This window comes from Mixophyes fleayi, chromosome 1 (assembly GCF_038048845.1).
Source record: "Mixophyes fleayi isolate aMixFle1 chromosome 1, aMixFle1.hap1, whole genome shotgun sequence".
Taxonomy (NCBI): domain Eukaryota; kingdom Metazoa; phylum Chordata; class Amphibia; order Anura; family Limnodynastidae; genus Mixophyes; species Mixophyes fleayi.
Window position 1 is genome coordinate 363,470,413 of NC_134402.1, and position 27,626 is coordinate 363,498,038.

Here is a 27,626-nt window from a genome sequence, read left to right on the forward strand (position 1 = left end):
CACTGACAATCTAAAGTTGATCTAAGACATGCTCTACCCCGTCCCCGTCCCCAACTATAAATCTGTCCCCAATTTTAAATTTACCTCCCCTCCAATGCAACATGGGTTTGCCAAGGTGAAAAGTTACTCATTTTTTTGCTTTATGTTCCTTAATTAATCAGGCCCTATGTGTTTATACTTTGACTAAATAAACAGTACATCTTTCTAAAAATGTAAGTCTTTTTTTTATTAAACTGTACATATTTTGATATAATTAATTATCATCATTTGCATTTATGATAAAATAAACAAGTTTCCCAAAATACTGTACATCTCTAGATATATCTACTTGTAGTTGAGAAGAATGCGCTGCTTTAATGACCAGCAGTAATAAAATAAATGGGGAGCCCCCCCTACCTTAATCTGACTCTGCCCATATGTGTTGTAATAATAGGACAATTATCACTGGTTAATCATTTGTAAGTGATCAAGTTACCATGTAACTTATTCTGGACTTAAACTTAAACTTAATATATGTTTGAAGGATAGGTCCATTTGATAAAAATGTTCATTTAGGAGTTCAATGTGTAGAACAGACCATGAATGCTTTTTTGTCTAAAAAGTCGCTATTCTATGAACGAAAGTTTGCAAGATAATCTCTCTAATATAGAGTGTCTTGTATTTACATTACTGCAGCCTCTACATCTTCCTATAGTTTTCTGCCTACAGGCAGCCCCCACCAGCCCTTCATAAAGCCAATATCATCGGGTTTGAACTGATTAAAGTTACTTGGTTTAAACCTCAGACACCGAGGTGGAGGGCAGCATTACACATTAGACTGGATGTGCCTAGCTCCACAATGATAAAGACCCTGCAGTAATGGTAAGTGCAGCATACACTCTACCAGAAAGTGTATCTAGCAAACAATGGACATTGATTAGATCAGTGATGGCAATAAGCAGGCTTTGGACCACCAGCAGCACGGCCCGAATAGATTTGATGGGGCTGCAGGCCCAGGCCTCGACACAGAAATAGCCCACGCCAGCCAGGAGAAATCACTATTTTTTTTTTATTATTATTACTATTATTATTATTATTTTTATTTTTATTTTACTCTTTCTCCATATTTTTTTGTGGGCTGGCCGATGTGGTGGGGGGGCAGTAGAGGGTTTGAAGCGACGAGCGGTGCGGGGTGGTGATGCGGACCGCCCGCTGTTGGCTTTCCTGGTTGCCAAGGGTCAGTCATGTCAAGAGCAACAGGTATCAAGGCTGCCTTTTGCTAAGTGGGGTGGGGGCTGTGAATGCGGAGGATTTTATGAGAGTGTGACTTGTGCTGTACCAACTTCCCCCAAGAAGGAGGTCAGCGGCACCAAAGGACCAATACAACAGGTTAGAACAATTTAACAGGGGATATGTGACAACAGGGTATATGTGATATATGTGACAACAGGCAATAAATCCTTTGTGGTGGCAGAAAAGGTGTATTCATTGCTACGTGACTAAGGTGATGCCAGTCACGGCCAGTTGTTCAGATTCCTGTATCTGGGACAGGCTGGACGTTCGTGACAATATAGTATAGTATAATGACTTAAAAAGTTATTTTTTTAATAGAAAGAGCTGTTGTGTTAGAAATTAATGCTTACAGATAAGATCCCATCGAAAAATATTTTGGTATGATGTTTTGATGAAAGATTGAAAACACCTCATAAAACAGCATCCAGTGGACAATAAGAGAGCTGGCAACACTTTCAGGGCAAGGATAAGTAATTAAACCATGTTACTTTTACTAACACATATAATATGGGTAGGGATTTGTAGGTATTAAATCACGATGCAGACATATCCTGCAGAATCAATAATCATGACTGCACCAGTTTATTTTCCCAAAGCTTCGTAGGGAAAACTGACAGACTTTCCATTGTGCTAAGTGCACTAATTACATAACCATAAGAGTAACCAACCCAGTGCTGGCCTTTGCAAAAACAACAGCTGCCCGCAGGTCTATTTTCCTAATGCCAGTCCTCCAGTGGACAGTGCTGATGTAATAACAAGTAAATTATCAGCGTTGCGTTGTTACTGCAAATTACTAATAGGCTTAAATGGCATTGTTTGAGTCATACTAATTAAGCTGTGGTGTGCACTGTGTACTCTCCACAAGACAAACCCAAGTGATAAACAGTGCAATAATTACTAACATTTAAAGGCAATATAAAACATTACTATTAAATATAACGTCACAATAAAATCTTGCCAATTCTATTAAATGTAAATTTTGTTAAGCTATATAACGGTTGTGTTGTGGTATAACTATATTTCATAGTAAACTAGTTCCATAGTGTTATATAGACTGTAAAATAATTCTCTCTCTGACAGTTCAACAACATCTCATAATCTATATATATAGTGACTTACTTGGGTGTGTGAGACTCATCTACTCGGTGACCAACTTGGAACTCATGAGATTTGCTCCGATGCAGAGAGGTGAATCCAGGGATGAGGTGAATGAGTTTCCTGGATGAAGGAGGCGGGGTGCCTGGTGGTTTCAGTTTGTTCCTCCGTCTTACAGGGGGGGTGCCTGGAGGGGTCATAGTGGTGACAATGTTAGGTGTCCGTGGTGGATTGCTGTGCGCTGTATGCCGCTGGCGGGGTGATGGTGGTAATGAGCGGTGTCCAGTCTCTGAAAGTTGGCATGAGCCTGGATATGCTTCAACAGTCAACCTGTCTACATTAGTGTACATGGATCCATGAGCTACAGGCAAATGGCAATAGTGCTGGAGACATTTGGACTGTAGTTTGGGACTCTGTGAAAGGTGTGTTCGGATCCACTGAGCTGTCTCTTGCTGGGTGTAGGCAATATTTTCCTTCCCTGCTTCTGAAGCTGGCCATTGAATGGCCCAATCTTGCTTAGATAGACTGCTTCCTATAAGTGAGACAGACAAACGTAAAGAAAACAAGAAATCTTTTAGCACTACAAATAGTATAGCTGTACAAAACATTTATGTAGGTTTAATTATGGAATGCTGGTACTAGTGTTAATAGTACTCTGTTTAATTTAGTGGTGCAGTTAGTGGCACGTTTCCTCACATAAAGAGAAACTAAGGGTCATTTGCAAACATGAAAAAATGTGCCACACTGCAGTGCAATTGAAATTTTGTGATGTTATGCTTTTTGTTTTGTTTTTTTGTGGAAAAGTGTACCATGCCTATGGGGGGAACATTAATCTGGAGGCAACTACCAGGTGCACAAACCTTCTGATGGGATGAGTTGGCCAGATTGGGGCACTCCTGGCTAAATAACACTAACTAACACTCTTACCCCTTAAATTACGCACACATGCAAAAATGAGGTTTCAGGTTAAGATATTTAAATGAGGTTCAAAAAGTGAAAATACCGCTTTTATTTGGGTGTTCCCTGTTTAGCTCGTGACCACAGAGCCTCAATCCACCTACAACATGAGTAGCTCTTTACAGGTGCTCAGGTAGTGCTGGCAACTGGTAGTCATCTCATACTTTCAATGAGAAGGCTTTTTTTACCATTCAGATCCTTTTCATTTGGGTATGTACTTTTATTTGCACGCAAATACCCATATCATAAAATGTTCAAACACACAAAACTGACCAAGAACACGTAAAACATACAAATCTGTACTTTACTCATGATTAATGTAAGGCATAATGTGCATGAGGCTAGAACAGGCAGTATACAGATCAATAGAAACATTTCCACAAAAGAAATTTATTGGGTGAGGAGTTTATCTATCTGTCTGTCTGTCTGTCTGTCTGTCTGTCTGTCTGTCTGTCTGTCTGTCTATCTATCTATCTGTCTGTCTATCTGTCTGTCTATCTATTCTATCCTATCGCAACTGATTGTTGTACTATCAGTCACTATGTACAATGATTATTGCTGCAATTGCTTGGTGATTTGCTCTTTACAGTGTGGGCACTGATGTGCGCAGCCTCAATATCTGCATTATTATTATTGTTTAGGTAATCTCTGTATCTCTCATCTAGACTATTATAGCAACTAATTAAAGTATTTTCTATTTCTTAAAAATATAAGAAAAAAATAATATATTTTTACATAAAAACCCAAATCTGATGTACTATTTGAAAAAGAGGCTTAATATACATGAGGCATGAGGCTATAGCAGGTATCTATCTATCTATCTATCTATCTATCTATCTATCTATCTATCTATCTAATCTATCCCATGTATAATAGCGTCTGGTTATTGCACTTTTGGTTATTGAGTCTTCATAAACATTGATTATTGCCGCAATTGATTGTTTTGTTCTTTACATTGTTGGCACTGATATGATCAGCCTCAATATGTGTATTATTATTAATGTTTAGGCATAATATATCATATATAATTTAGTATATGTCTTAGAAGTGTATTTTTAAAAATATAGTTTATGCTATTTACGTAAATATATATTCTAATTTTTACTATTTACTTTATATCTATCTACATCATATCTATCTATCTATCTATCTATCTATCTATCTATCTATCTATCTATCTATCTATCCAGAAGCTTGTTATTATACTTTGAGTCACCATGTACAATGATCTATCTATAATATACAGAGTACATAAAATGCGTCTTGGAGTTATCACAACTGCTTTGTAGAAAGTAGCAGCCAATATATTTTTAACCCTCTCAACCTTGTACTTTATTACAGCCTACAGGTGTGACTCTATTGCTTTCAAGAGTGAGCAAAGACATCTTTATATATAGTGATAGTGATCCAAACAGTGACACCTGCAAAGCATAAAAAAACATACTGAAGCATTCTAAAAGAATGCAAGTATTCTAAATGCATTGTCCCACTATCCATGCGATAGAAGTGGATAATGGATGAAACAATTCAGCCATATCTTTAGGTTGCTACAAATTTGAATATTTAAGTATTATAAGCATCATTCTAGATCACTGGAGGGACACTGAAACATGATATTATTGGCATGCAAACAGTTCAAGACAGTAAGTCTGATTATTCTTAGCAGAAAAGTCAGCAATAATTTACTTATCAAACATCCTCTCCCAGCAAGATTGCTATGCTCCTGAAATGCAAAATGACCAAGCATTATAAAGACATTGGTCTTAAATTTCTTATCCTGACCGAATTGGACCACACAGAATGATGGACATTTTTTAAAGCCAATAGGAGGCAGCTCTGTTGTAACACATCAGTACATGCAGCCAATAGTCAGTCTTCTAGTAAACAAAGCACTACTAATACTTCTTCAGAATGTTGGCAGGAAAACCAGAATAAGTGTACATTTCATATATTTTCTATTAGACATCTTTTGAGCAAAATAATAATCCATAATATAATTTTTACTACTTTTTCTAGTTACCAATCAGCACCTACCTATTTTTTCTCACAACCTGGAACCTCCTACTGCCTCTTATTCTGAACAGCATACACAGCGTGAACAATCACTTATCTGCATATATGAGTTTGGCTTCCAAGCACTAGATGCAATGTGTTAAACAAGAAACACTCATAGACCCAGGATGACTTACCTGTACCTTTTGATAGGGTGTTTATAAAACTTATTACCTGTAAAGCTCTATTTTAATGATGTCATGTTGAGGCCATTAGGATTTTATGGCTACAAATTTATCAAGTGTTACATATTGCATTGTGCCTTATGGTATTTTGGTTGGCAGAATCCTTTCCACAGGGATTCTTTATTGCCGCTCAGCAAGCAAAGAGCGTTTTGACTGCAGTTAGATCCACTTCAATGCCGAGAAAATGATGACACCCATCTGTCTCTCGGCTGTAAAAGTTATTTTGAAACAAGTGACCATTTTTAAACCTATTGAAATACGAACAACACTGATTTTATTTAATGTGCTTGCATAAATGTTGTGTTTACAACCAACTTTCAGATCAAAAGTATAGTCTACAGTACTATGTTTAACTGTTCAAATACAGTGAAAAAACAATGTTTTAATATTTTTTTGGTTTTAAAAAACTAGAAGTATTCAGCGACTTAAATAGACTGAAGGTCATTTTGTGTCAGTATGATGACATTTGCATTTAGCACATGCCTGATCTCTACCTTTCTATCTATGTGTATATGACCCCTATGCACATAGATCAAGCCCAGGTACTCTAAGTGTATCGAGTGAAAACACTCTCTGGGCTTGATGCTGAGTTAGGAACAAAACAAAAAAAGGACTAAGTTTACTCCAGGACAAACTATGTTACAATGTAAGGGGTGTAAAGTAATTTATTTGTTTGACTGCAAGGAAAATACTGGCTGTTTTATCAAGTAGCACACACATACTGGATAGCTTTATATTTACACTGAAATTTATAGCTGATCTAGGACATGCTCTATTCCAACTATAAATCTGTCCCACATTTTAAATTTACCTCCTCCTCCGATGCAACATGGTTTTGCCAAGGTTCAAAGTTACTCATTTTGTTTGCTTTGCTCAGTAACTCTATTCAGGCCCTCTGTGTTCTTTTAACCCACCCCCCTCATTTATTTGACATTATCTTAGTACTTTATTTTTGCCTCTCATTCTCCTTACTAAATAATTCAGAAAATAAGGCAACAACATGAATCTATTGATTCTATGTTTCATGTATTTTTTTTACTTTTTTACTTACATTGAATTTTAATGTACACAAATACATGTGCAGAACAAAGTGTTTTGATAGGGACCCAAACAGTTTTCACTGACATTCCACTTTTATACAAAATGTAGACAATGTGTATGATATCATTCAACATCGGTCATACTGATTCTGCACTTGCATTTAAATAACAATTTATATCTATGGACATCTGACTGTCCATCTGAACATGAATACATGATCTTCTCATTGGCACTAGACATTTTGCGGGAAGGGAAATACTCTTCTCTCCCCACCCTTCTAAACAGCAACCATCAACTAAATGTGTTCTCTCCACCTCTACAATGTCATTTAACACCTTCACCACTAAGGCTTTTCTCAGTCTATTATGGTACTTTTTGGGGCTGGTCACATTCCAACATCAATTTCAGTCATTTGTTTATGCAGTACCTACATAAATTATACCGTGGGTTTTTTTGGGGGAGAAGTGGGGACACCCCAATTTCAAATGAGTTTATTGAAATACACAAACGTAATTACATCTACTTCAAATTCTGTTGTGTGTGTAAATATGTATTCCTTTACAAATGGAGAAAGTTATTTTGCAGATTCATTTCCCTAAAAAGTAAATAATTGTTATATCAAAATCTCTATGCCCTTCTGCTCCACGGGAGGTTTCTGTCCTCCCTGAGCTCGCCTTAGGACACCTGCGTTACGGTTTGACAGGTGTACCGCCCCAGTCAGAGAAGAGTGCCCTCTTCTCATCCTCTGCACTACAGATTGTTTTCTGTTGTGCAATGGTTGGGTGCCGGCGTGATGACATCATTATATGCCTTTACCTGGCTCTCATACTGGTGGGAAGGGCAGCACGGTGACTTAGTGGCTAGCAGATCTGCCTCACAGCACTAGGGTCATGAGTTCGATTCCCGACCTTGCATTTGCATGGGTTTCCTTCGGGTGCTCCGGTTTCCTCCCACATTCCAAAAACACACTAGTAGGTTAATTGGCTACTATCAAATTGACCCTAGTCTCTCTCTGTCTCTCGGTGTGTGTATGTTAGGGAATTTAGACTGTAAGCCCCAATGGAGCAGGGACTGATGTGAGTGAGTTCTCTGTACAGCGCTGCTGAATTAGTAGCGCTATATAAATATATGATGATGATGATGATGATGATGGTGAAGGGTAAGTAGGGTTTTAACCTCTTTACACCCCATGTTTTCTAAGTATGACTGGGACTTGTCCTTAGCACTTTAGAGGTATCTGTACACTTGTCCTGAGCACTGAAGGGGTGCACAACTAGACACATGTCCATATTGAAGGAACACCTCTATGATCCCAGCATCTCCCAACAGAAAATGCTACATTGTATGTCCCCAACTTGGCCAGGAGGTGCATGTACATCTTCATAAAATATGGGTGCATAATTGCCAAGTGATATACAAGATTAAGAAGCTCAAGTATATATAAAAAAAACAGTAATTTTATATATAAAATAACACTTACTGTGCACTATATGTAAAAGTATTTGAGATGCTCTCTAAATTAAAGACATGACATAACTGATTTACAACAGACATAATACTGTAAACTTTTACAGATGTAAGAATGGTAAAAATTAGGACAGAAGAGAGAAGAGAACAGAAGACAGAAGAGAAGAAAAGAAAAGAAAGATGAAAGAAGGCAATACAAAGGTAAGTAAAGGAACGTAGCAAAGACACAGCGTGATGAGAGGGGTGGGGGAGAGAGAGTTAGAAAGGCACAGTGTGGTGATAAAGAAGAGGGGGGTAGCAGCATTGCACAGAGTGATGAAGGGGGCGACAGCATGGCAGAGTGTGAAGAGGGTCAAAAGCAGCATGGCACAGTGTGATGAAGGGGGGCCAGGTGAAGGGGGGGGAAGCAGCATGGAGGGCGCAGTGTGATCATAAAGAGGCACAGCGTGGTGATGATAAAGGGGCACAGTAATGTGTGTATGATGGCACAGGGAGCTTTTGGCAATGTAGTGTGTGAGGTAGGTGGTGGCTAATTAATGGGTGGTATTTTGCTTGTGGGGTGATGGTGGAGCAATCACCCCACATTCACCCCACATTCAATAGCCCCCAAACCACCATCTTAAATTATTAGTCCCCACTATTACATTGCCTCACCATTACCCCACAAACAAAATAGCACACATTAATTAGCCACCATCTACCTCATACACACTACATTGCCAAAAGTATTTGAGATGCTCTCTAAATTAAAGACATGACATAACTGATTTACAACAGACATAATACTGTAAACTTTTACAGATGTAAGAATGGTAAAAATTAGGACAGAAGAGAGAAGAGAACAGAAGACAGAAGAGAAGAAAAGAAAAGAAAGATGAAAGAAGGCAATACAAAGGTAAGTAAAGGAACGTAGCAAAGACACAGCGTGATGAGAGGGGTGGGGGAGAGAGAGTTAGAAAGGCACAGTGTGGTGATAAAGAAGAGGGGGGTAGCAGCATTGCACAGAGTGATGAAGGGGGCGACAGCATGGCAGAGTGTGAAGAGGGTCAAAAGCAGCATGGCACAGTGTGATGAAGGGGGGCCAGGTGAAGGGGGGGGAAGCAGCATGGAGGGCGCAGTGTGATCATAAAGAGGCACAGCGTGGTGATGATAAAGGGGCACAGTAATGTGTGTATGATGGCACAGGGAGCTTTTGGCAATGTAGTGTGTGAGGTAGGTGGTGGCTAATTAATGGGTGGTATTTTGCTTGTGGGGTGATGGTGGAGCAATCACCCCACATTCACCCCACATTCAATAGCCCCCAAACCACCATCTTAAATTATTAGTCCCCACTATTACATTGCCTCACCATTACCCCACAAACAAAATAGCACACATTAATTAGCCACCATCTACCTCATACACACTACATTGCCAAAAGTATTTGAGATGCTCTCTAAATTAAAGACATGACATAACTGATTTACAACAGACATAATACTGTAAACCTTTACAGATGTAAGAATGGTAAAAATTAGGATCACAACAATATACTTCATCGTCACTAGGAGAAAACAAGTATTTAATTTCCCACTAAAATATTGCTTTGCACGTCAGTTAACAATCACATGAATTGCAAAAAGGGTCTACATTAAACAAAAATAAACAGTTTTTTATTCTTGTGGTTGCCGGTTTCAGGTCGAGGCACAGAAAAGTGAGTATTCAGTCTCCTGAACGACTCCACAGCAGATAACAGAATTGACTTCTGCTTTCTATGTGATATTTCCCTCTCCATCCCTTCTGGGATTTGCAGTTATCAAAAGGAACCACAATTAATTACTAGAAGTACCCCCTGCAGGCAAGATCCTCCTTATTGCAGTCAGAAACCTTTAGAAACGGCCAACTGCTGGACTGTGTAAAATATATAATTTTCATTGCTTTTGATCATCTTCCTTAATTACATTGAAGCTGAATAGACATGCAAATCTAGTAATGGGATTTAAAAGAGAGAAGTTGTTTTTTTTTCTGTTTAATCATTTTCCTTTCCTTTATATTTTGGGTAATAAGTGTCAATCTCCTTAATCTTTCTGTCTTTTCTTTGTGCTGGAGTCATTCGTTCCTATTCCTTATAATAAGGACCCTTTTTTTATTAATACTTTATATGGTATAAAGACAAGTTGATTTAAAATAAGGGGCCGTCTTATTTTAAATCCTTGCAGCAAGGCCGCTGAGGAGGGGGGGGGGCGCTTACTATTTGCCCCTCTTCACACTCTGCCATGCTACTCCCCCCCTTCATTACCCTGTGCCATGCTGCTCCCCCCCTTCATCACCCTGTGCCATGCTGCTCCCCCCCTTCATCACTCTGTGCCATGCTGCTCCCCCCCTTCATCACTCTGTGCCATGCTGCTCCCCCCCTTCATCACCCTGTGCCATGCTGCTCCCCCCTTCATCACCCTGTGCCATGCTGCTCCCCCTTCATCACCCTGTGCCATGCTGCTACCCCCTTCATCACCCTGTGCCATGCTGCTCCCCCCTTCATCACACTGTGCCATGCTGCTCCCCCCCTTCATCACACTGTGCCATGCTGCTACCCCCTTCATCACCCTGTGCCATGCTGCTCCCCCCCTTCATCACCCTGTGCCATGCTGCTCCCCCCCTTCATCACCCTGTGCCATGCTGCTCCCCCCCTTCATCACCCTGTGCCATGCTGCTCCCCCCCTTCATCACCCTGTGCCATGCTGCTCCCCCCTTCATCACCCTGTGCCATGCTGCTCCCCCCCATCATCACACTGTGCCATGCTGCTCCCCCCCTTCATCACACTGTGCCATGCTGCTACCCCCTTCATCACCCTGTGCCATGCTGCTCCCCCCCTTCATCACCCTGTGCCATGCTGCTCCCCCCCTTCATCACCCTGTGCCATGCTGCTCCCCCCCTTCATCACCCTGTGCCATGCTGCTCCCCCCCTTCATCACCCTGTGCCATGCTGCTATCCCCTTCATCACCCTGTGCCATGCTGCTCCCCCCTTCATCACACTGTGCCATGCTGCTCCCCCCCTTCATCACACTGTGCCATGCTGCTCCCCCCCTTCATCACCCTGTGCCATGCTGCTACCCCCTTCATCACCCTGTGCCATGCTGCTCCCCCCCTTCATCACCCTGTGCCATGCTGCTCCCCCCCTTCATCACACTGTGCCATGCTGCTCCCCCCCTTCATCACCCTGTGCCATGCTGCCCCCCCCCTTCATCCCCCTGTGCCATGCTGCTCCCCCCCTTCATCGCCCTGTGCCATGCTGCCCCCCCCCCTTCATCACCCTGTGCCATGCTGCTACCCCCTTCATCACCCTGTGCCATGCTGCTCCCCCCCTTCATCACCCTGTGCCATGCTGCTCCCCCCTTCATCACCCTGTGCCATGCTGCTCCCCCCCTTCATCACCCTGTGCCATGCTGCTCCCCCCTTCATCCCCCTGTGCCATGCTGCTCCCCCCCTTCATCACCCTGTGCCATGCTGCTCCCCCCTTCATCACCCTGTGCCATGCTGCTCCCCCCTTCATCCCCCTGTGCCATGCTGCTCCCCCCTTCATCCCCCTGTGCCTTTTATTCCCCCCTTTCTTCATCACCCTGTGCCTTTTATCTCCCCCCCTTCTTCATCCACCTGTGCCTTTTATCTCCCCCCCATCTTCACCCCCCTGTGCCTCTCTGCATTCCTCCACTCTCTTACTTATCTCTGTATTGCCTTCTTTGATCTTTATTTTCTATTCTTCTCTTTTCTCTCTTCTGTCTTCCATGCTCTGCTCCTCACTGAATGTCGGGCGTGACGTGATGACGTCGCACCCGACATCCAGTACAAACATAGTAGGGATGCCGGCGCTGCGATCATGTGAGTGTTTGTATGATCACGGCGCCAGAGCCCCCTGCCCTCTACCCCTCAAGAGTGAGGGCCCGCCCTTTCCCCTCTCAGCGGCCCTGGTTGTATCAGGGCTCTAATTTCCTCTTGGCAGCCCTGCCTTTCAGTAGTGATTATTTTTCCTGTCCAGGTTTGCTCCCCTGGTTAGAGTAATCACTGATGCCTGATGTGCTCTGCATTATACACATAGCAATGTATATTATGTACAGTAATAGTGTAAGAGGTCTTAGTAGAAGTGTCTTGCCTACAATCAAAACACATTTTAATATTTTAATCAAAAGTGTTCTTTTTGTTTTGGAATACAGTGACTATCTATAATCTGCACCACCCTGGCCAGTAAGGAGCTTTACAAAAATATGTGATTGTTGTACAAAAACAATTTACTCTCAATGTTTTTTTTTTATTATTTAAGGCAGCCAGAGTCACCTATTCTGGAGAAAACAGCAAAGAAGACATGAAAGGTAATTTACTAAACACAAAACATGCCCAATACATTTACTTTTGTGGAAATGTGCCTATTTTTCCAGCGTAATATATTGGAAAATACAATACGATGTACTGTCGAATAGAGCGGAATTGCGTCACAGAAGTCCAGTTGTTCTATTTCATTCAATCGTCATGATTGCAATGTTTGGCAATTGGATAAGGAATGCACTTGACATATGAAATGACAAAACGGCATTTGCATTGTATGTGTGTAACTTTGTAGCTTTGAAGAACTTTCCTATAGAATGTGAATGACATCAAAATCTGAAGAGTTTTACCAACTGAAAAAATACAGTATTCTTTCCTTTTCTTTGATAACCGGGATGGAAAGTGGGGTGAGTGGGAGGACCAATGACAGCCGCAATTGACTTCTGCTCACACACCCCATTTGTTGCCATTTAAAGACGGGGAGTCCCAGGAAAAACAGCTGCATGTAAGCTTCAGCTAGGGGAGGGGGAGCCTTAGTATAATATTTACATAGGTGTACAGCTTTATGTTAACTAAGCATGAAAAGATATCTCAGAAGATGCATGTCTGCATGTAATCATTTTAAGGGGTACCGTATTTTTCAAACCACACATCCCCTTAAAGAATTGGTGGACAGTATCATTATTGGCAGACGTGAAATACCAGTAACAGGAACACACAGTGTAGGCAGTTGCAATTTATAGAGTTTATATTTGTCTTGCTATAGTGATGGCTCTTTGCAGTGACATGGGTATTGTGATAAGGTTTACTAATCAATGAGAATGAAAATGAGACTGGTCCATTTTACAGTTCTGCACTTTATGGTCCATCAGTGATTTAAATATCAAATATAATGATAAGTTATTGAACTTGGATTGGATTAGAAATTATAATTATGAAGACCAGCATAGGGATGAATGCACTAACAACTAGGCTTGTTGGCTCTCATTGCTCTTAACTTCAGGGGTTAAACTTTTCCCTCTCTTGTTTTGAATTCATATCCAATACCCTGCCACTGGCAGTCAGTGGCGGATCCAGGGGAGGGCGATCGGGGCGATCGCCCCCCCTAGCAGGGGCTTGCTGCCGTCGGCTGCACAATATGTGCAGGTCTGCTCGGCAGTGACAGTGTGCTGCCCGGCTGCTCTGATTGTGTTTAAAACACAATCAGAGCAGCCGGGCAGCACATTGTCACTGCCGAGCGGACCTGCACATATTGTGCAGCCGCCGGCAGCCTTGAAGTCAAAAAGGGGGCGGGCCCTAAATCGCCCCCCCCCCTAAATCGCCCGGGGTAGGATACTTTTCTAGATCCGCCCCTGCTGGCAGTGGCAAACACGTTCTATATAGCAGTGGATCCCAAACTTCCTCAGTTTGACGCACCTTTAGAGTCTCCATAAGTTTTTCAAGGCATCCCTAAAACAAAATAATTACCAAGTAGTCTCCCGCCTTGCTTACCACCGGCACTAGCCAAAGCACGTCCGTGAGATCTCCGCAGAGCCGGGGTGCTCAGTTTAGGAACCACAGCTATATAGGATCCAAAAACAGGAAGTTCTCCTATTTTGCTTCACAAAATCCCTCCATCTCTCCCTGTCATGATATGTCCGTTTCAGTTCTGTGTGGTTGTTTGTGTTTAACCTAATTTTTCTTTTTCCCTATTTAAACAAGGCACTGAGCAAGAGTTTGTGTGTCCGCAGGATTCTTCCTCCTTCGGTCTATATCTCTCTTAGGGGCATTTCTGCAAAGGCCCTGAGCAGCGTTTCAGCAAAATGCCCCCTTTGAGACCACAAGGGGTGTAGTCTCTCTGACGCCGTAGGTTAGCGCCTTGGATTCTCAGCCGGTTGGCCATTCCTATGTTTAGCTGTATAGTATTAGCTTGGTAGTTGAACTTGCATCGCTTTCTTCGTCACCAACACTTATACAATTAAAACTGTGACCTTAGTTCGCCAAATTTGAATACTGTGCCTGTGTCTTATTTTAGGTATTAAGTAAGTATCATTATTATATAACGGGTAGAAGGTGAATGTGCAGAGGGAGAATATCAGCCAGTTGGCATTTATATAATTAAAATTATCACAGCAGTAATGATACAATGTATAAAATATGTAATCACTAACAATTACAATATATAAGATATGTAAAGACAAAAACTAAATAAAGTTAAAGCCGTAATCGGTTCCTCTATTGTTACTGTGTTTGTGGACTATGCAATAAAAAAATAAAAATAAAACAGGTTTCCCTGGGATTCCCCTGTTCACCCAGAAGAGGCCATTTTATTAAGTGCATTATACTCGCACCTTCTCCCTGTCATAGCTCTACTGCTGTACTACTAATGCTATGTCACTGATGGAGTAGGCTGAGAGAGCAGCACAGCACTTGGGACCACACACAAGGAAGAGAAAACACACCTCAGGAACGGTTAGATGGTTAAAATGTACTTTCAAAATAAGGTATGACCATTCAATGGACAAATCATGAAAACATACTTTTCTACTCTCACAGAATTTCCGGGAGGCTCACAAATTTTGGGGATTCCTCCCGGACTCCTGGAAGACGATCGTCCTCCAGGACTTTGATGGAGGCGGGGCTTAATGGTGCGATTGTGCATCGTTAAGCCCCACCCCTGCTAGTAAATGCCGTGAAATTTGTCCCAGGGGTGAGATTTGAAAAGTCGGCAAGTATGAACTATTATAATAGCAAAACAAAGGACAACCTGGATGAAGAACCCCTTTAAGATTACTATGGCACTACCATGAGTGAACATTTACCTCTGTGGTCCAGAGAGTCAGTGGCAGAACTACCATTGATGCAGCAGATGCGGTGCACCGTTCCCATGAAGATAATGGGGCCCTCTACATGGGGAACTAGCGAGCTGTGGGCCTCGCTTCCTTCCTCCCTGCTTCCGTGTACTGGGGCCCACAGCTCGCTAGTTACGCCTCTGTACAGAATACAGGTCAGTGTTTAGGAACACATGTACTATTTGAATAAGAACCCCCTATTGTACATTATTATGGATTTAAGTAGTTCCCTATGGTTTCCGTGGCCTGAATAAAAGCAGAAAAGAATTTAGGAATAACGGGCCTGATTCATTAAGGAATTTAAATTAAGAAGTTTCTTATTTAAGTCTCCTGGACAAAACCATGTTACAATGCAAGGGGTGAAAATTAGTTTTCTGTTTTGCACATAAGTTAAATACTGTCTGTTTTTTCATGTAGCACACAAATATCAACTTTAAATTTCAGTGTACAAATAAGCTATCAAGTATTTGTGTGCTACATGAAAAAACAGTCAGTATTTAACTTATGTGCAAAACAGAATACTAATTTGCACCCCTTGCATTGTAACATGGTTTTGTCCAGGAGACTTAAATAAGAAACTTCTTAATTTAAGTTTCTTAATGAATCAGGCCCAACATTTTTGATATATAGGAAAAAAATACACTGGGCAATTCTTTAAAAAAAAACACTGTTTCATGATTCTGCCCATAACTATTATTCATTTCTAAATTATTTGATAATCAGTAATTATTATCCCACAATATATATATGCAGAGGGACCCTTGTGGTGATGTGCCATGACAGTATAAATCTTGGCCCAACATATGAGCGCTGAATTAAGATATACTGTACCCACTGATGTATTCAGCGATAAGTCTCTTGAAATATAACTGCCTCAGAAGGAAATCTGTCTGACATACAATATGTGGAAGAGAAACTGTAAGTACATAATTGAGTAAAACTAAAGATGTAAAGATGTAGCCCAAACACAAAGATGCAGTAGTTCTTGGGGTATAACAGCTTTTGAGATTACTGAGCTAAATTGCACAATTGTACTTACAGAGATATATTTACATGTGCCCATATACTGTATATATTAGATATGAGCTGTCTGTACAATGATTCAGTAAGACACTTCTAGGGGAGATTTAAAACAGGTATTATGTGTCATTTGTGTGCAAATATTACCTTAAAAACAGCTGTTCTGTGAATTGAAAACATCTTATATATTATAACTTTCTTTTATAGAATTCATGTCACCTCTGGATGCCGCAGAGCATTGGAAAATGCAGTTCTGCTTAATGAAACATGATTCAATAGTTATTAAACATTTTTACAGAACAGTGCAACTAAAGACCATTAGTAATCAAAATTAAATGGAGAAGCAGAAAGAAACAGGTGACCTTCATCAGGAATGACATTATGGCGAATGGATCAAAAGAACGGGCAGGCACAAATGTCTTGCAAGAAAAGGGTATTGCTTATATGGTTATTACAAATGAGTCTTAACACCTCGAGAAACTAAGCAGCCTCCAGATGAATAATGGGAATGTCAATATGATCTAAAGCATTCATTTCATAGTTTGGCTGTTGAGGCTAGCATCTACCTTTACCGTGGAATTTAAAGACCTACTGTATGTACATACTTTAGCTAGAAGAATTAAACATTGACTCATCTATTATACAATTTGTCCTTTAGCAGTATTTGCAAAGGGTAACAGGTGGTGTATTTAGTGGAGCAGAGATTGATAATGTACTCAAAATTGTGGCAACATTTACAGTCCTTTACCATAGTATTTATTAGGAATATAATTAGGAGAAAAGCAGCATTGGGTTTATTCCTAGGGCTAGATTTACTATCAGGCGTGATGCATGGCGGCTTCAAACCGCCATGCATCGCGGCGGTTTTCCGGCGTGTTTGCATATGAAACAGCCGGATTTACTAATGGGCGCATTTCAGCTTCAATTTGAAGCCGCCGGCGATGTAACGGCGGGATGTAATGCTCAAAGCCGCCGGCGGCTTTGAATAGAACATGGCGCTTTTGCTTTAAATGACGGCGCTTTCGTGTAAAGGCGGTTTTTTTGAAAATTACACCTGGCTCATGGCCTGTTACTATTGGCTATTTTCAAAGTCAGGAGATTTGACATCACAAGCCCTATATAAACCACTGGCCTGACACTTTTTCTTTGATAGGGGTTTGAGGAGTTTTGTGAGAGGAGTTTGGAGGAGAGTTGTTTGCTGAGAGTTTTTGTGAGTTGGAGTTTGGTGGCTTTGTGTATCTGAGAGAAGTGTGAGTAGTCCTGTGGTTTTTTCCTGTTTTGTACATTTATTTTCTCATTTATTTTCGGTATTGTCTTTTTTGTATTTGACTTGTCCTTTGTCTGTGTTACTTGTGTGTGATTGTGTGGAGAGTGTGTCTGTACTTAGTGTAGTTTGTCCTTTGTGTTTGTAAGTCTTTCTGTGTTTTGTGTGTTTGACATTTCTTTGTCATTATGTCCAGAGAGAGGAGGGGAGCAGAGGCTGAGGAGAGGGAGATGGAGGTTGAGGGGTCAGAGGAGGGAGAGGGAGAGGTTGAGGAGACAGGACAGAGCAGGAAGACCAAGACAGGGAGGAATGTGCGCTTCTCACATGATGAGAATTGTGTGTTGGTGCACAATATCATTCCCTGCTACGAGGTGATCTTGGGGAACCTGGCAGCCCGGACTCCGCTAAGGCGGCGCCACCAATTGTGGGGGAGAGTGTGCGACGCTGTTAACGCGGTGGGCCCACTAAAGAGGACAGTGGCGCACTGCCGCAAGAGATTTTCGGACATTAAGAGGAGGTTGAAGGAAAAAATGGCCCAGGAAAGGAGGTCCACAAGACGCACGGGTGGTGGCCCCCCTCTTCGCGTTGAATATACCAGCTATGAGGAGGAGCTGCGGCAGATAATGCCCCGTGAAATAGTGGAGGGAATTAATGTGCAAGACACAGATTCGCCCTCGTTTGCCCAAGGAGTTGGTGAGTGATTTGTCCTTTTTAAGCTAACAATATTGAAAATGTTTTTTTATTGTAAAAGTGTCTTTTTTACTCAATCAGTATGTAAAGGGCAATAATTTTGTTTATAACTGTTTTTTAATGTGCAAACACATGTCTTCCAAAGATTTATTATTTGTAAAAGGCTTTTTGCTGCAAATACATTGTATGCTTTTTCTAATACATCCAGATTCACCTGGACCACAGTTGAGTCCCATTCCTACAGCTACACCTCCACCTTCAGTCAGAGATTCGGCCACAGAAGAGCAAGCAGGTGTGTGATTTATGTTTTTGTGCTAAATAATGGAGTTAATTGTTTTTCTGTGGAAATGTTGCTGGCAAAATGTTTTTTATTAAAATATGGTGTGCTATGCGACCTTAGGCTACATTTACTAAACTGAGATGTTGGCTAGAGCAACCAATCTGAATATACCTTTACTTTATTTATTGCATTCTACAAAAAGAGAGCTCAAATCTGATTGGTTGCTATAGGCAACGTCTTCACTTTTTTACACACGCAGTTAAGTCAAAATACCCAGCATGTACTACACAGAGGGAGGACTGAAATAGGATTTGTGTACCCCAAGGCACGGTCTAGCCAGATATTGCGTAATAAATCACAATATTTGTAGGTTACAAATACTATGCTTTTTTAGCCCCCTCAACCATACATAGTTCATATGATACTGGGTATTAAAAGGATAATATGTGCATCCTTAAGCAGGTAGCATAGGACAATAAATCATTAATGCAAAAATTGTGAAACAATCTGTAGTTTGTAAAGATTATTCTTTCCTATCAAGTGTTCAGAATGCAATATACAAACATATTGTATCCTATATACTTACCGTCATTTTCATACACAGGGCCCTCTTCATACCAGGCACCTCAGGTGGAGTCCCTCCAAATGTCCCCTGAGCCAGATGAGCAAACCATAATCACCCTGGAAACAGTGGATGCCCCTGTGTCTGGTTTCCAGGATGTTGCACCTGGCCCTGCTGAAGCCCCAGCACACCAGCAGCCGGCACCTCAGAGTATGGACCCAGCCCGTGAAATGGCGCAGTCTATTGGTGCTTTCCAGCAGCAGCAATCAGTCTTCATGGAGAGCCAAACTCACAACATTTCCCAAATTGCGGCCCAGTTGAGGCGGATACACCGCACAAATAGCCAAATTCCTGCTGCAATCAATCGTCTGGCTAATGCCTGGGAGCAATCCAATCTGCAGATGGCCCAAATGACTGGGGCTGTGGAGGCATTAAATTCCTCCGTTCGCGAGGGGAATGCGAACCTGACCCGGCTGGCAGGCCAACTGCAGCAAGAACTCATTGCCCGCTTGCCTGCACCCTTTTCCTCGGCCACCACAAGTACCGCTAGTACGCCAAGCAGATCGGCACAGAGTACTCCTCCAAGGAGAGGTGCTCGCACCAGGGGTGGGCCAGGGAGAGGACAGAGTGGGGCAAAACATAGCGATATGCAAGCAAAAAGGCGTCGCTAGCGCTAACACATGACTATTGCCTCATGCTTTTTTTACTTTGTATAAGCATTATCCTTTATTATTTATTGTGTTGTACTGCAATAAATGCAGTTAAATTTCTATGGTGTCAGTGTTTATTTTCTGCTAATTAAACAAGAGTATAGTGATGTTTTAAAAAACTAGGCACTCAAATCATTTACACATTGCGCTCTGACTGTCACAAACATTGCACTCACATCAAACACATTTTAGAGAAATAAATGTTTTTCCTATTGTGTAGTAGTTTGTAATGAGACGGACTCTAATCTGCCTTCCGCCCTCTGTGCTCTGCACATCACCAGATGTGACACAGACCCCTTCTGCTTCAGTGTGTACTGCACTAATCGGTGGGGTAAATTGATGTAATGCTAGATTATGTATAAAACAGCCAGCCAGGATAATATCAGACCCCTTTTCAGGTGCATACATAACCACCCCACCAGATTATTCTAGTAAGCTGAACCTGGTTTACCAAAGTACAAATGTACGCTATAACACACCTCTACTAGTGGGTTTGTGCCTGAATTTGTGCTGTGCAGATGTGTGAGGATGCAGCAGAGGAGTCATCAGCCAGAAACCCATTCTTTATTGAGTACAGTTAAAATTGCTTTTACACTCTGTTAAGGGATTTGTTGCAATATTAAACAAATGTTGAACTTAGTAAAAAAATTGCATCGTGGGAAAACAGAAGAGAAAAAGAAACCCAAATTACACTGCCATTACAAGACACTGGCCTTTTAACATATACAATCCCAAAGGGACAAACTTTGCACATGAAATGGCCCTTTCCCTTCTGTTCAGATTGACCAAATACCTCAAACAGCACACTGTTTGAACAATCTCGCCGCTCACAAGCAGCGCTTTCATTTTGGTCTTTTGAATGGCGGTTTTCCGGCGCCTTTATAAACCCCCTAATAGTAAATCCGGCTGTTTGTATGTGGAGCATTGTTGAAACCGTCACGGCGCTTTATACAGAGGCGGGTTTGAAAACATCATTTCTGGCCGTTTGGATGGCGGGTTTAGCGTTAGTAAATCCGGCGATGGCTAAACCGCCGGCAAACCCGCCGAAAGTCGGCGGCTTTACAAACACGCCTGATAGTAAATCTAGCCCCTAGTGTGTTTATTCCTAGTCTACGTTTGGACAGGGGTTATTCTTTTCCTGGCACTCATGGGGGTCGAGTTGTGAAAATTTACTGACCATTCTTTTTGCTCCTGCTTCTTGGTACTGATTGATAACTCTGTGTTTCTGCGATCTGAAGTCCTTGGTGCCCTTACAGTGGGGACCAGCCCTCAATTGTAAGAATGAATTTGGTAGGAATCAGTTTATCATTCCTACCTGCAATGTGCCCCATATTTTGCAGGTGTGACCAACACAAATCAGATAAGAAATTAATTGAATCTGGGGTATAACCTGGATGGATAGATATAGCCTAACATTTTCTTATGTGCAAATTGAGAATGTTGGCAGCTGTGCATATTTTTATTGAATGACTCATTGATGTCAGTGTTTAGAATTGGTAGGCTCTGCCGTAAATATTGGTTTAGCTCACAAAATAGTGGCCTCCACTGTGTACAAGGGACAAGTGTTTTGAAAACACAGAGCTCATTTACTCTTTTGGGAGGCAAAGCCTAGAACGCATGGTATTCAAACTATGAAACCATAATTTGCAGGAAAAAATGTAGCAAATTGCTCTGAAAATGAAACCGCTATAGCGGCTGATGAGTAAAAACATCACAAACACATGATGTAAATTAAGGCCTTTTAAACACTCTCCCTCATTGCTTTGTGGTGTTACCTACTTTATTACTATATATATATATATCTACTATATAAATGCCTAGTGGCGTGTGTGGGAAAAAAAACAAGCTGCAGCGCCACCTGCTGGGCAGAGTTATACACTGACCTATATATTTCTTGAAGGAGAAGTGACAGTTGGGAATGGTTGGTGGAAGTGACAGTGGGGAGTTTTTAACACCTTAAGTAGCTTGATTTGACTAGAATGCATGAGTATCATGCACGGGTTAACTTGTATATATATATATATATATATATATATATATATATATATAAGATTTTTGCGGTTTCAAAATCCACAGAGATCTCTGGGGATGGAGCTATTCATTGATAACTAGGTTAATGCCGTTAAAGCTTGGACAGCATTCGATAAATTAAGATTAATTATAAAAAGATCCTTGAAAATCATTGATAAATAGGCCCCTTAGACTGTAGACAATGAGTTATTGTATACTTAATACTGGCACTAACTGGTAGGCTCCTAGAAGCCAGCAGAACATGTGATTGGAGCTCAGGTGGGTGTCTGGTCAACTGGCACATCTCGCCAACCCAAATGTGTGCCTGCTCTAATGGATTTAATAATGCTTGTTTTCCTATAATATATCTAAGATTTATTTACCAATACTTTTTAATATGTTTCATCTAATTTTGTGACTAGTTTTTCATTAAAATATACCAGTCGTGCCAAATACTGTGTCCTCTTTACTTATTGCTGAAGCATTTGACTGAAATGCTCATTGGTACTGGTAAGTTAAAAAAAATGATGTGTGTTATATAATTGATCTTATCAGTATTATAGTGCTTAGTAGAGATGCTCAAACTTGTTTCAAAGTGGTGCCTGAACTAGTTTGTTGCATTGGTTCTAAAGTATGCTGTAAATTCTCAAATTTTATGTAGTTCAATTCAATTAAAAGATACAAGCTACATACAAGCAAGCTAAACAAATTTGACCAGGCTCAAGTCGGTTCAAACATGTTCAACCTCAAATAGCTTGTTTAGTGTTGTTCTATGCAAATGGCAAATTAATACTTCTGACTCGCTAGTGTGTTGATTTTCAACTGTTTTTAATGCTTTTATTGCTTTTTCAAAAACGTAAAAATAATATGTTTATTGCTGAATAATTTTTAATTTGTTCATTTGTTGTTTATTTTTGTGTGTTTCACTTAAGCCCCCAGTTCTTGCCAAACATGTATTGATTGCCAGTGCAGGGTAGTTATGGTAATTCTGAATGACAAGCTGGCTGGCAGGTATTCTCACCTAGCACCTCTAGTTCTTAAAACGCCACTCAAAAAAGCTTTCTTGACAGTATTCATCTGTCATCCAAATAGTGATCTCCTTTTCTTTTTTCCTACCAACTGTTGCTGAGTCAGTGACCCAGAAACCAGCAGGCATTTTTTTTGTACAGTTTAGAAGGTCAGCATAAACATTTGACTGGACTTACGTAGCTATCAAAACAAAATGGAAATTAAAATATTCTTTTTTTCCTGTCAGATTCTAAATCTATAAGAGCCCCCAGCCTCTTAAAAATGAAAACTATCTTTAATTTTATTTCATTCTTTTATTAACAACTACACATCATTTGTTTGATCCAAAAGAAAGAGAAATTCTGAAAACTCTTTATAAAAATCTAATCTCAATCACACTAAATAATTTGTCTGTTGCTTAATGAAGTGTTATCAGTAAGGAAGTGGGCAGGAACGTACTTGCAGGTAAAACCGTTCACGGCTTTCAAGCTTCATCAGTGTTTAAGAAATGAGGAAAAAAAAGATTAGGAAGATAGTGAGATCTCTTCGTTTTTTTCTCTACAAAGTTATTTATTTCAAGGGCTAAATAATACATTAGATCCATTCAGTTTGAATCCAGGATTGAAAATGATTGTGATTCAATGCTTGTGAAACTAATAGCATGGTGGCAAAGTGGATAGCATTGTTGGGTTCTTGGGTTCAATTCCAACCATGGCCCTATCTGTGTGGAGTTTGTATGTTCCTCTTCAAAATCCCTTGGCTTCCTCCCACAGTCCAAAAACCTACTGGTACGTTAACTGGCTGCTCACCAAAGTGGACCCTAGTATGTGTGTGGGTGTGGTAGGCAAATAGACTGTAATCTCCAATGGGACAGGGACTGATGTGAATGATTATATATTGTCTGTACAACACTGTGTAATGTAATTGGTGTTATATAAATAAACTATAATAATAATTATATTACTTCGTTAGAAAGTTACTTTTTTGCAATTGTAAAAGCCACTACAAATAAAGCAATGTCTAGCCAGAAGGGGATAACGGCCACAACACGGTTGCATTTGTGTTAAAGAAAAAAAATAGGAGAGAAATTAGTCACCTGGGACAGCGGTACATGATTAATTAGTGGCCATCCACTCATGTACCCCCCCAAAGACATCATGTCCCCTTTATAATGTATGTGGTGAGTGCAAAAGTGTGGTAGCTATGACTACTGCCATGAGGTTCACGGAACACATATATTGTAAACCAGGACAATGTACAAATATAAAAAGCAATGTATTTACTAAAATGTGGGTGTACAAGAAAATAAATTAAAATAATCTGTAGTTGGGCAGATACTTTAAATAGTGTTTTAAGTTTATACAGTCTAAGGCTAGGTACACACTGGAGGTTATCGGTCAGATATCGCGTTAGTGTGTATAATCACACGATGGACGACAATCGTTCCAATGTGCCGATTGTTGTTTTATTTGGTTGGTCATATTGTTTAATCTCGTTCCAATCACCTTCCGATCATGTAATGTGTATGCACTCACGACCATGATCTCCATAGAGTTTACAGATTCTAGCTGTCACTTTGTAAAATGTACTAAATAAATGCTAACTAGAATCTGACTGGTTACTGTCGAAGTCCTATAATTGGATGAACGAAAGTATATTTTTCGTGCAATTGCACTCAGTATGCCATGCTACATACTGCGATCGCATGGTAAAATACGCATGCACACCCTCGCACTACAACATTTAGTTATTTATATATTTCATATTTATATTGGTTCCGTTATACAGTGATTTATGAGCAGATAGTATTTAGTTAATTATTAGTTTAAATATTATGATTATATATACACTTTAGTGTTATTTAAGGTTCAGGTTATACGAAAGGTGTCATGTCTGGTATCATATTAATTCCCTATTCATCAGCAGTTGTCCGGTTTATTCGCCGAAGAGATCGCACATTGCATACTCTAGTTAGTGATGTTAGGGAATAAATACTTAAAGTAATGCTGACTATAAAATGCTAATAGACTAGTTGAAACTGGAGCCTTGGCGGGAAAAGTCAGAGCACAACCCCTGGATAGATGACCCCCACCTTTAGATATTTTGGTTTGAACTGGCCTATGACCTGCAGCACTCTGGACCTTTCTGATACTTGGACCAATAGAAGCAAGCCACGTCATCTGCATTGTAGTCTCTGTAACACTGAGTGTATATAATATAACTGGCTTCAGTCATTCTCTGACCACAGTATTCTGGAGTGAAATACTGTCTACTGGTACCCGTGGGAGCGCAGCTAGCGCAAGCGAACGCAGCGGTATGTATTTATCTTTTAGTATTGGCTGTACTGTATTATAATCATGTATTGAATTGTTAAATTATTGCATCTGCTAAAATAAATTACTTTGTGCCTTGGAAACACAACACAATCGCTTGGGCAATGCTTATTTGAAAACGATAGAATTACTTTAATAGTTGCTATAGGCAACATCTCCACTTTTTCAAACCCGCAGTTTAGTAAATATACCCCATGGTCTTTTCAGCCGAAACGGCAATGAACATGTCCTGGTGAGTAAATATAGAGAGTGCTGTAGATGGAATAATTTGTTCGTTCTGATGAATATTTTGTTTCAGAGTCACAGAAGCTAACAAAATTTGTTATGACATATGGATAGTTATAACAAGACGGTTAATCAGTGTGGTAGGAATGAATGAATGCATCTTGTGCTGTTATTCTCTAAACGACTAGAGGATCAGATGAAGAGCACAGGTCTGAAGGTAAATCATGTCAGTGTGTACACATGAATCACCAGACTGACCTTCAGTCGTAGGTACAATTGTTGTAGATAACAGACTGGTCAGAAAATTCTCCATTGTAAACCTAACCTTGGGCAGCCATGATTACATATAATATTTGCAATTGTGCACACTGCGTGCAAATGCTACATACCCCTTACACTGAATACCGTGTGGTATAGGATGGGTAAACAAGAGAAAATGTAAGGAATAATAGGCAAAAATGTAATGTATGTTACCTCGGACGGTTGGCAAACCACAGGCTTTGAGGAGATGGTCTTGTTGTATATTGCAAAATATATGAGGCTTGCAGTATAATGATGGTCTCAAATTGCTCTCTTATGAAAATTTCCACTCAAAAGTGGAGAGGGAATTTACAGAACTGTAAGTATGTTAATGTAATGGCTGATCAGCCATGAAAAAATGATGCAGTTTGAGAACTGCCCAAAACCAAAGGTAGTTTTAATCCACCCCTAGCCAAACAAAGAAAGAGCAGAGGACAAACAGATGACTGGACCCAGGACTCTACTAACAATTAGTAATACCCCTACTACGTAGAACGTTGTAGATCCTCCAACCCACTGCTTAACATCGTGTGAAATGTAAGCTATGGTGTTTATAATACTCTCAGTTAATATAGGGTTCTCCCAGCTAATTAAACCAAACACTCTTCTGCTGCTGGCAAATGCATCACTCTTAAATACTAAACATGTTTATAAATGGTTTATTTGATGGGCTGTATTACAATCTGATATTACCTATTAGTCATACAGTAATTCTCATCCCAGACAGCAGTAGCAGTATTGATATCTAAAGGCTATAAGCAATTACTGCATAACATGAAAAAGTATAATCAAATAGGAAATGTAATCAGAAATATAGATTTAAAAACACAATGGGATGAAAAATGTATATATGAATTGTAAAGTCTAATTACAGCATGCGTTAAAAATAATAACCTCATTTGAAAATGCTGGCAGATTATATGTGAACTACAGAATTAAATAGCTGGAACAAGTGATGGAAATATTTCACTTTTGGAAGGTTTTTACTTTATATTCTTGTGTTTTTCTTGTTCGGGTCACAATGTCACGCATCAAAGGCAGGAACATACAGCCCCACTTGCAGGAATTGGGATTCCTTTCATTCTAACGTGCTGCACACATTCAATATTAATATTTCTGAATTTGAATGTAAATATTTATGTTCACATGTCAAGGTAGATTTTATCTGCAGAGTGAATTAACACCAAGATGGAATACACACTAGAGTGACAATTCACAGTGATACGCATAGGAAACAGCATTGGCAAGAATTGTGTTCTATTTTTAAATTAACAATCTAATTAAAACAGAGGATTAGACTTGAAATTCGCAGTTACTAAGTATCAAAAAGCGAACCCCAAGGTAGGGCTGAAGCCCAGACAGTGGTTACATGATAGGATTAAAGCAATAGTAGTATGAAACAGTGGAGATATATGGGTTTGGATAACATGAGGAGAAGGAGGGTCTTTGTTCTGACTAGAGTATAGGCCCGGTAATGGGTCAATGAACCACAGAAAAGGCAGCCAATCTGGTGGTAGTACCAGGGCTGCCTTTCTAGGCCCCGTCATGCCCTTTGTCAGGGATTGGACTGCTGCTAATTCTACTTAGCTGGCTGTTCTATGTCATTGTGATAGCTTTGATTCCAGTTTATGTGGCAACCATTGACATCTGGCTAAGTCTTGAGCCCAGTTTGGGATCCACAAGCCACTAGGAAAGGTGCTGCAGAGCACATGTGGAAAGGTTTTAGGCTTCACCTGGCACGTCGGGTCTGCTGATGTTTTGTTTGGCTTGGTACATGTGTTTACAGGTGATCTGTCAAAGCTATTCAGCCAAGTGTAGGTGTCATCATTTAGATTTTTATTATATAGACTGATTGTTTAGGAGAGACATAATGCTGTGATATAGGTATAATAATTGTCCTGGCCCCAATTCAATTCAGGGTCTAAGTGAGGCCCCCCACATTAGCTGCTTCCCCACCTCCTCCTCCATCCCTTCCCTCTCATCTTGAATTGAGGGAGCTACAGTTCTTGTTAGTCAGACAGGAGTA

General features: G+C 40.5%; 2 protein-coding genes across 3 annotated transcripts in view; one reads left to right on the forward strand and one right to left on the reverse strand.

Annotated features, from left to right (window-relative positions):
- Nucleotides 1-27,626, reverse strand: part of KSR2 (kinase suppressor of ras 2) — a 388,289-nt gene that overhangs the window by 231,389 nt on the left and 129,274 nt on the right. For both annotated transcript variants that reach the window (XM_075178524.1, XM_075178525.1), the window contains exon 4: nt 2,392-2,899. In XM_075178524.1, coding sequence (XP_075034625.1) covers nt 2,392-2,899 — 508 coding nt within the window. The remainder of the gene's footprint in view (nt 1-2,391; nt 2,900-27,626) is intronic.
- Nucleotides 17,164-19,702, forward strand: LOC142096404 (uncharacterized). Its single transcript, XM_075178526.1, has 3 exons — nt 17,164-18,175; nt 18,381-18,464; nt 19,057-19,702. Exons 1-3 carry the CDS (start codon nt 17,671-17,673, stop codon nt 19,683-19,685), a joined length of 1,218 nt encoding a protein of 405 aa, XP_075034627.1. The 5' UTR covers nt 17,164-17,670; the 3' UTR covers nt 19,686-19,702.

Excerpts from the sequence above, each read along its gene's own strand:
- LOC142096404 (XM_075178526.1), top strand. The coding sequence starts at position 17,671 with ATGTCCAGAGAGAGGAGGGGAGCAGAGGCTGAGGAGAGGGAGATGGAG. Across the intron at positions 18,176-18,380 it reads CTCGTTTGCCCAAGGAGTTG|ATTCACCTGGACCACAGTTG; the intron begins GTGAGTGATTTG and ends TAATACATCCAG. Across the intron at positions 18,465-19,056 it reads GGCCACAGAAGAGCAAGCAG|GGCCCTCTTCATACCAGGCA; the intron begins GTGTGTGATTTA and ends TTTCATACACAG.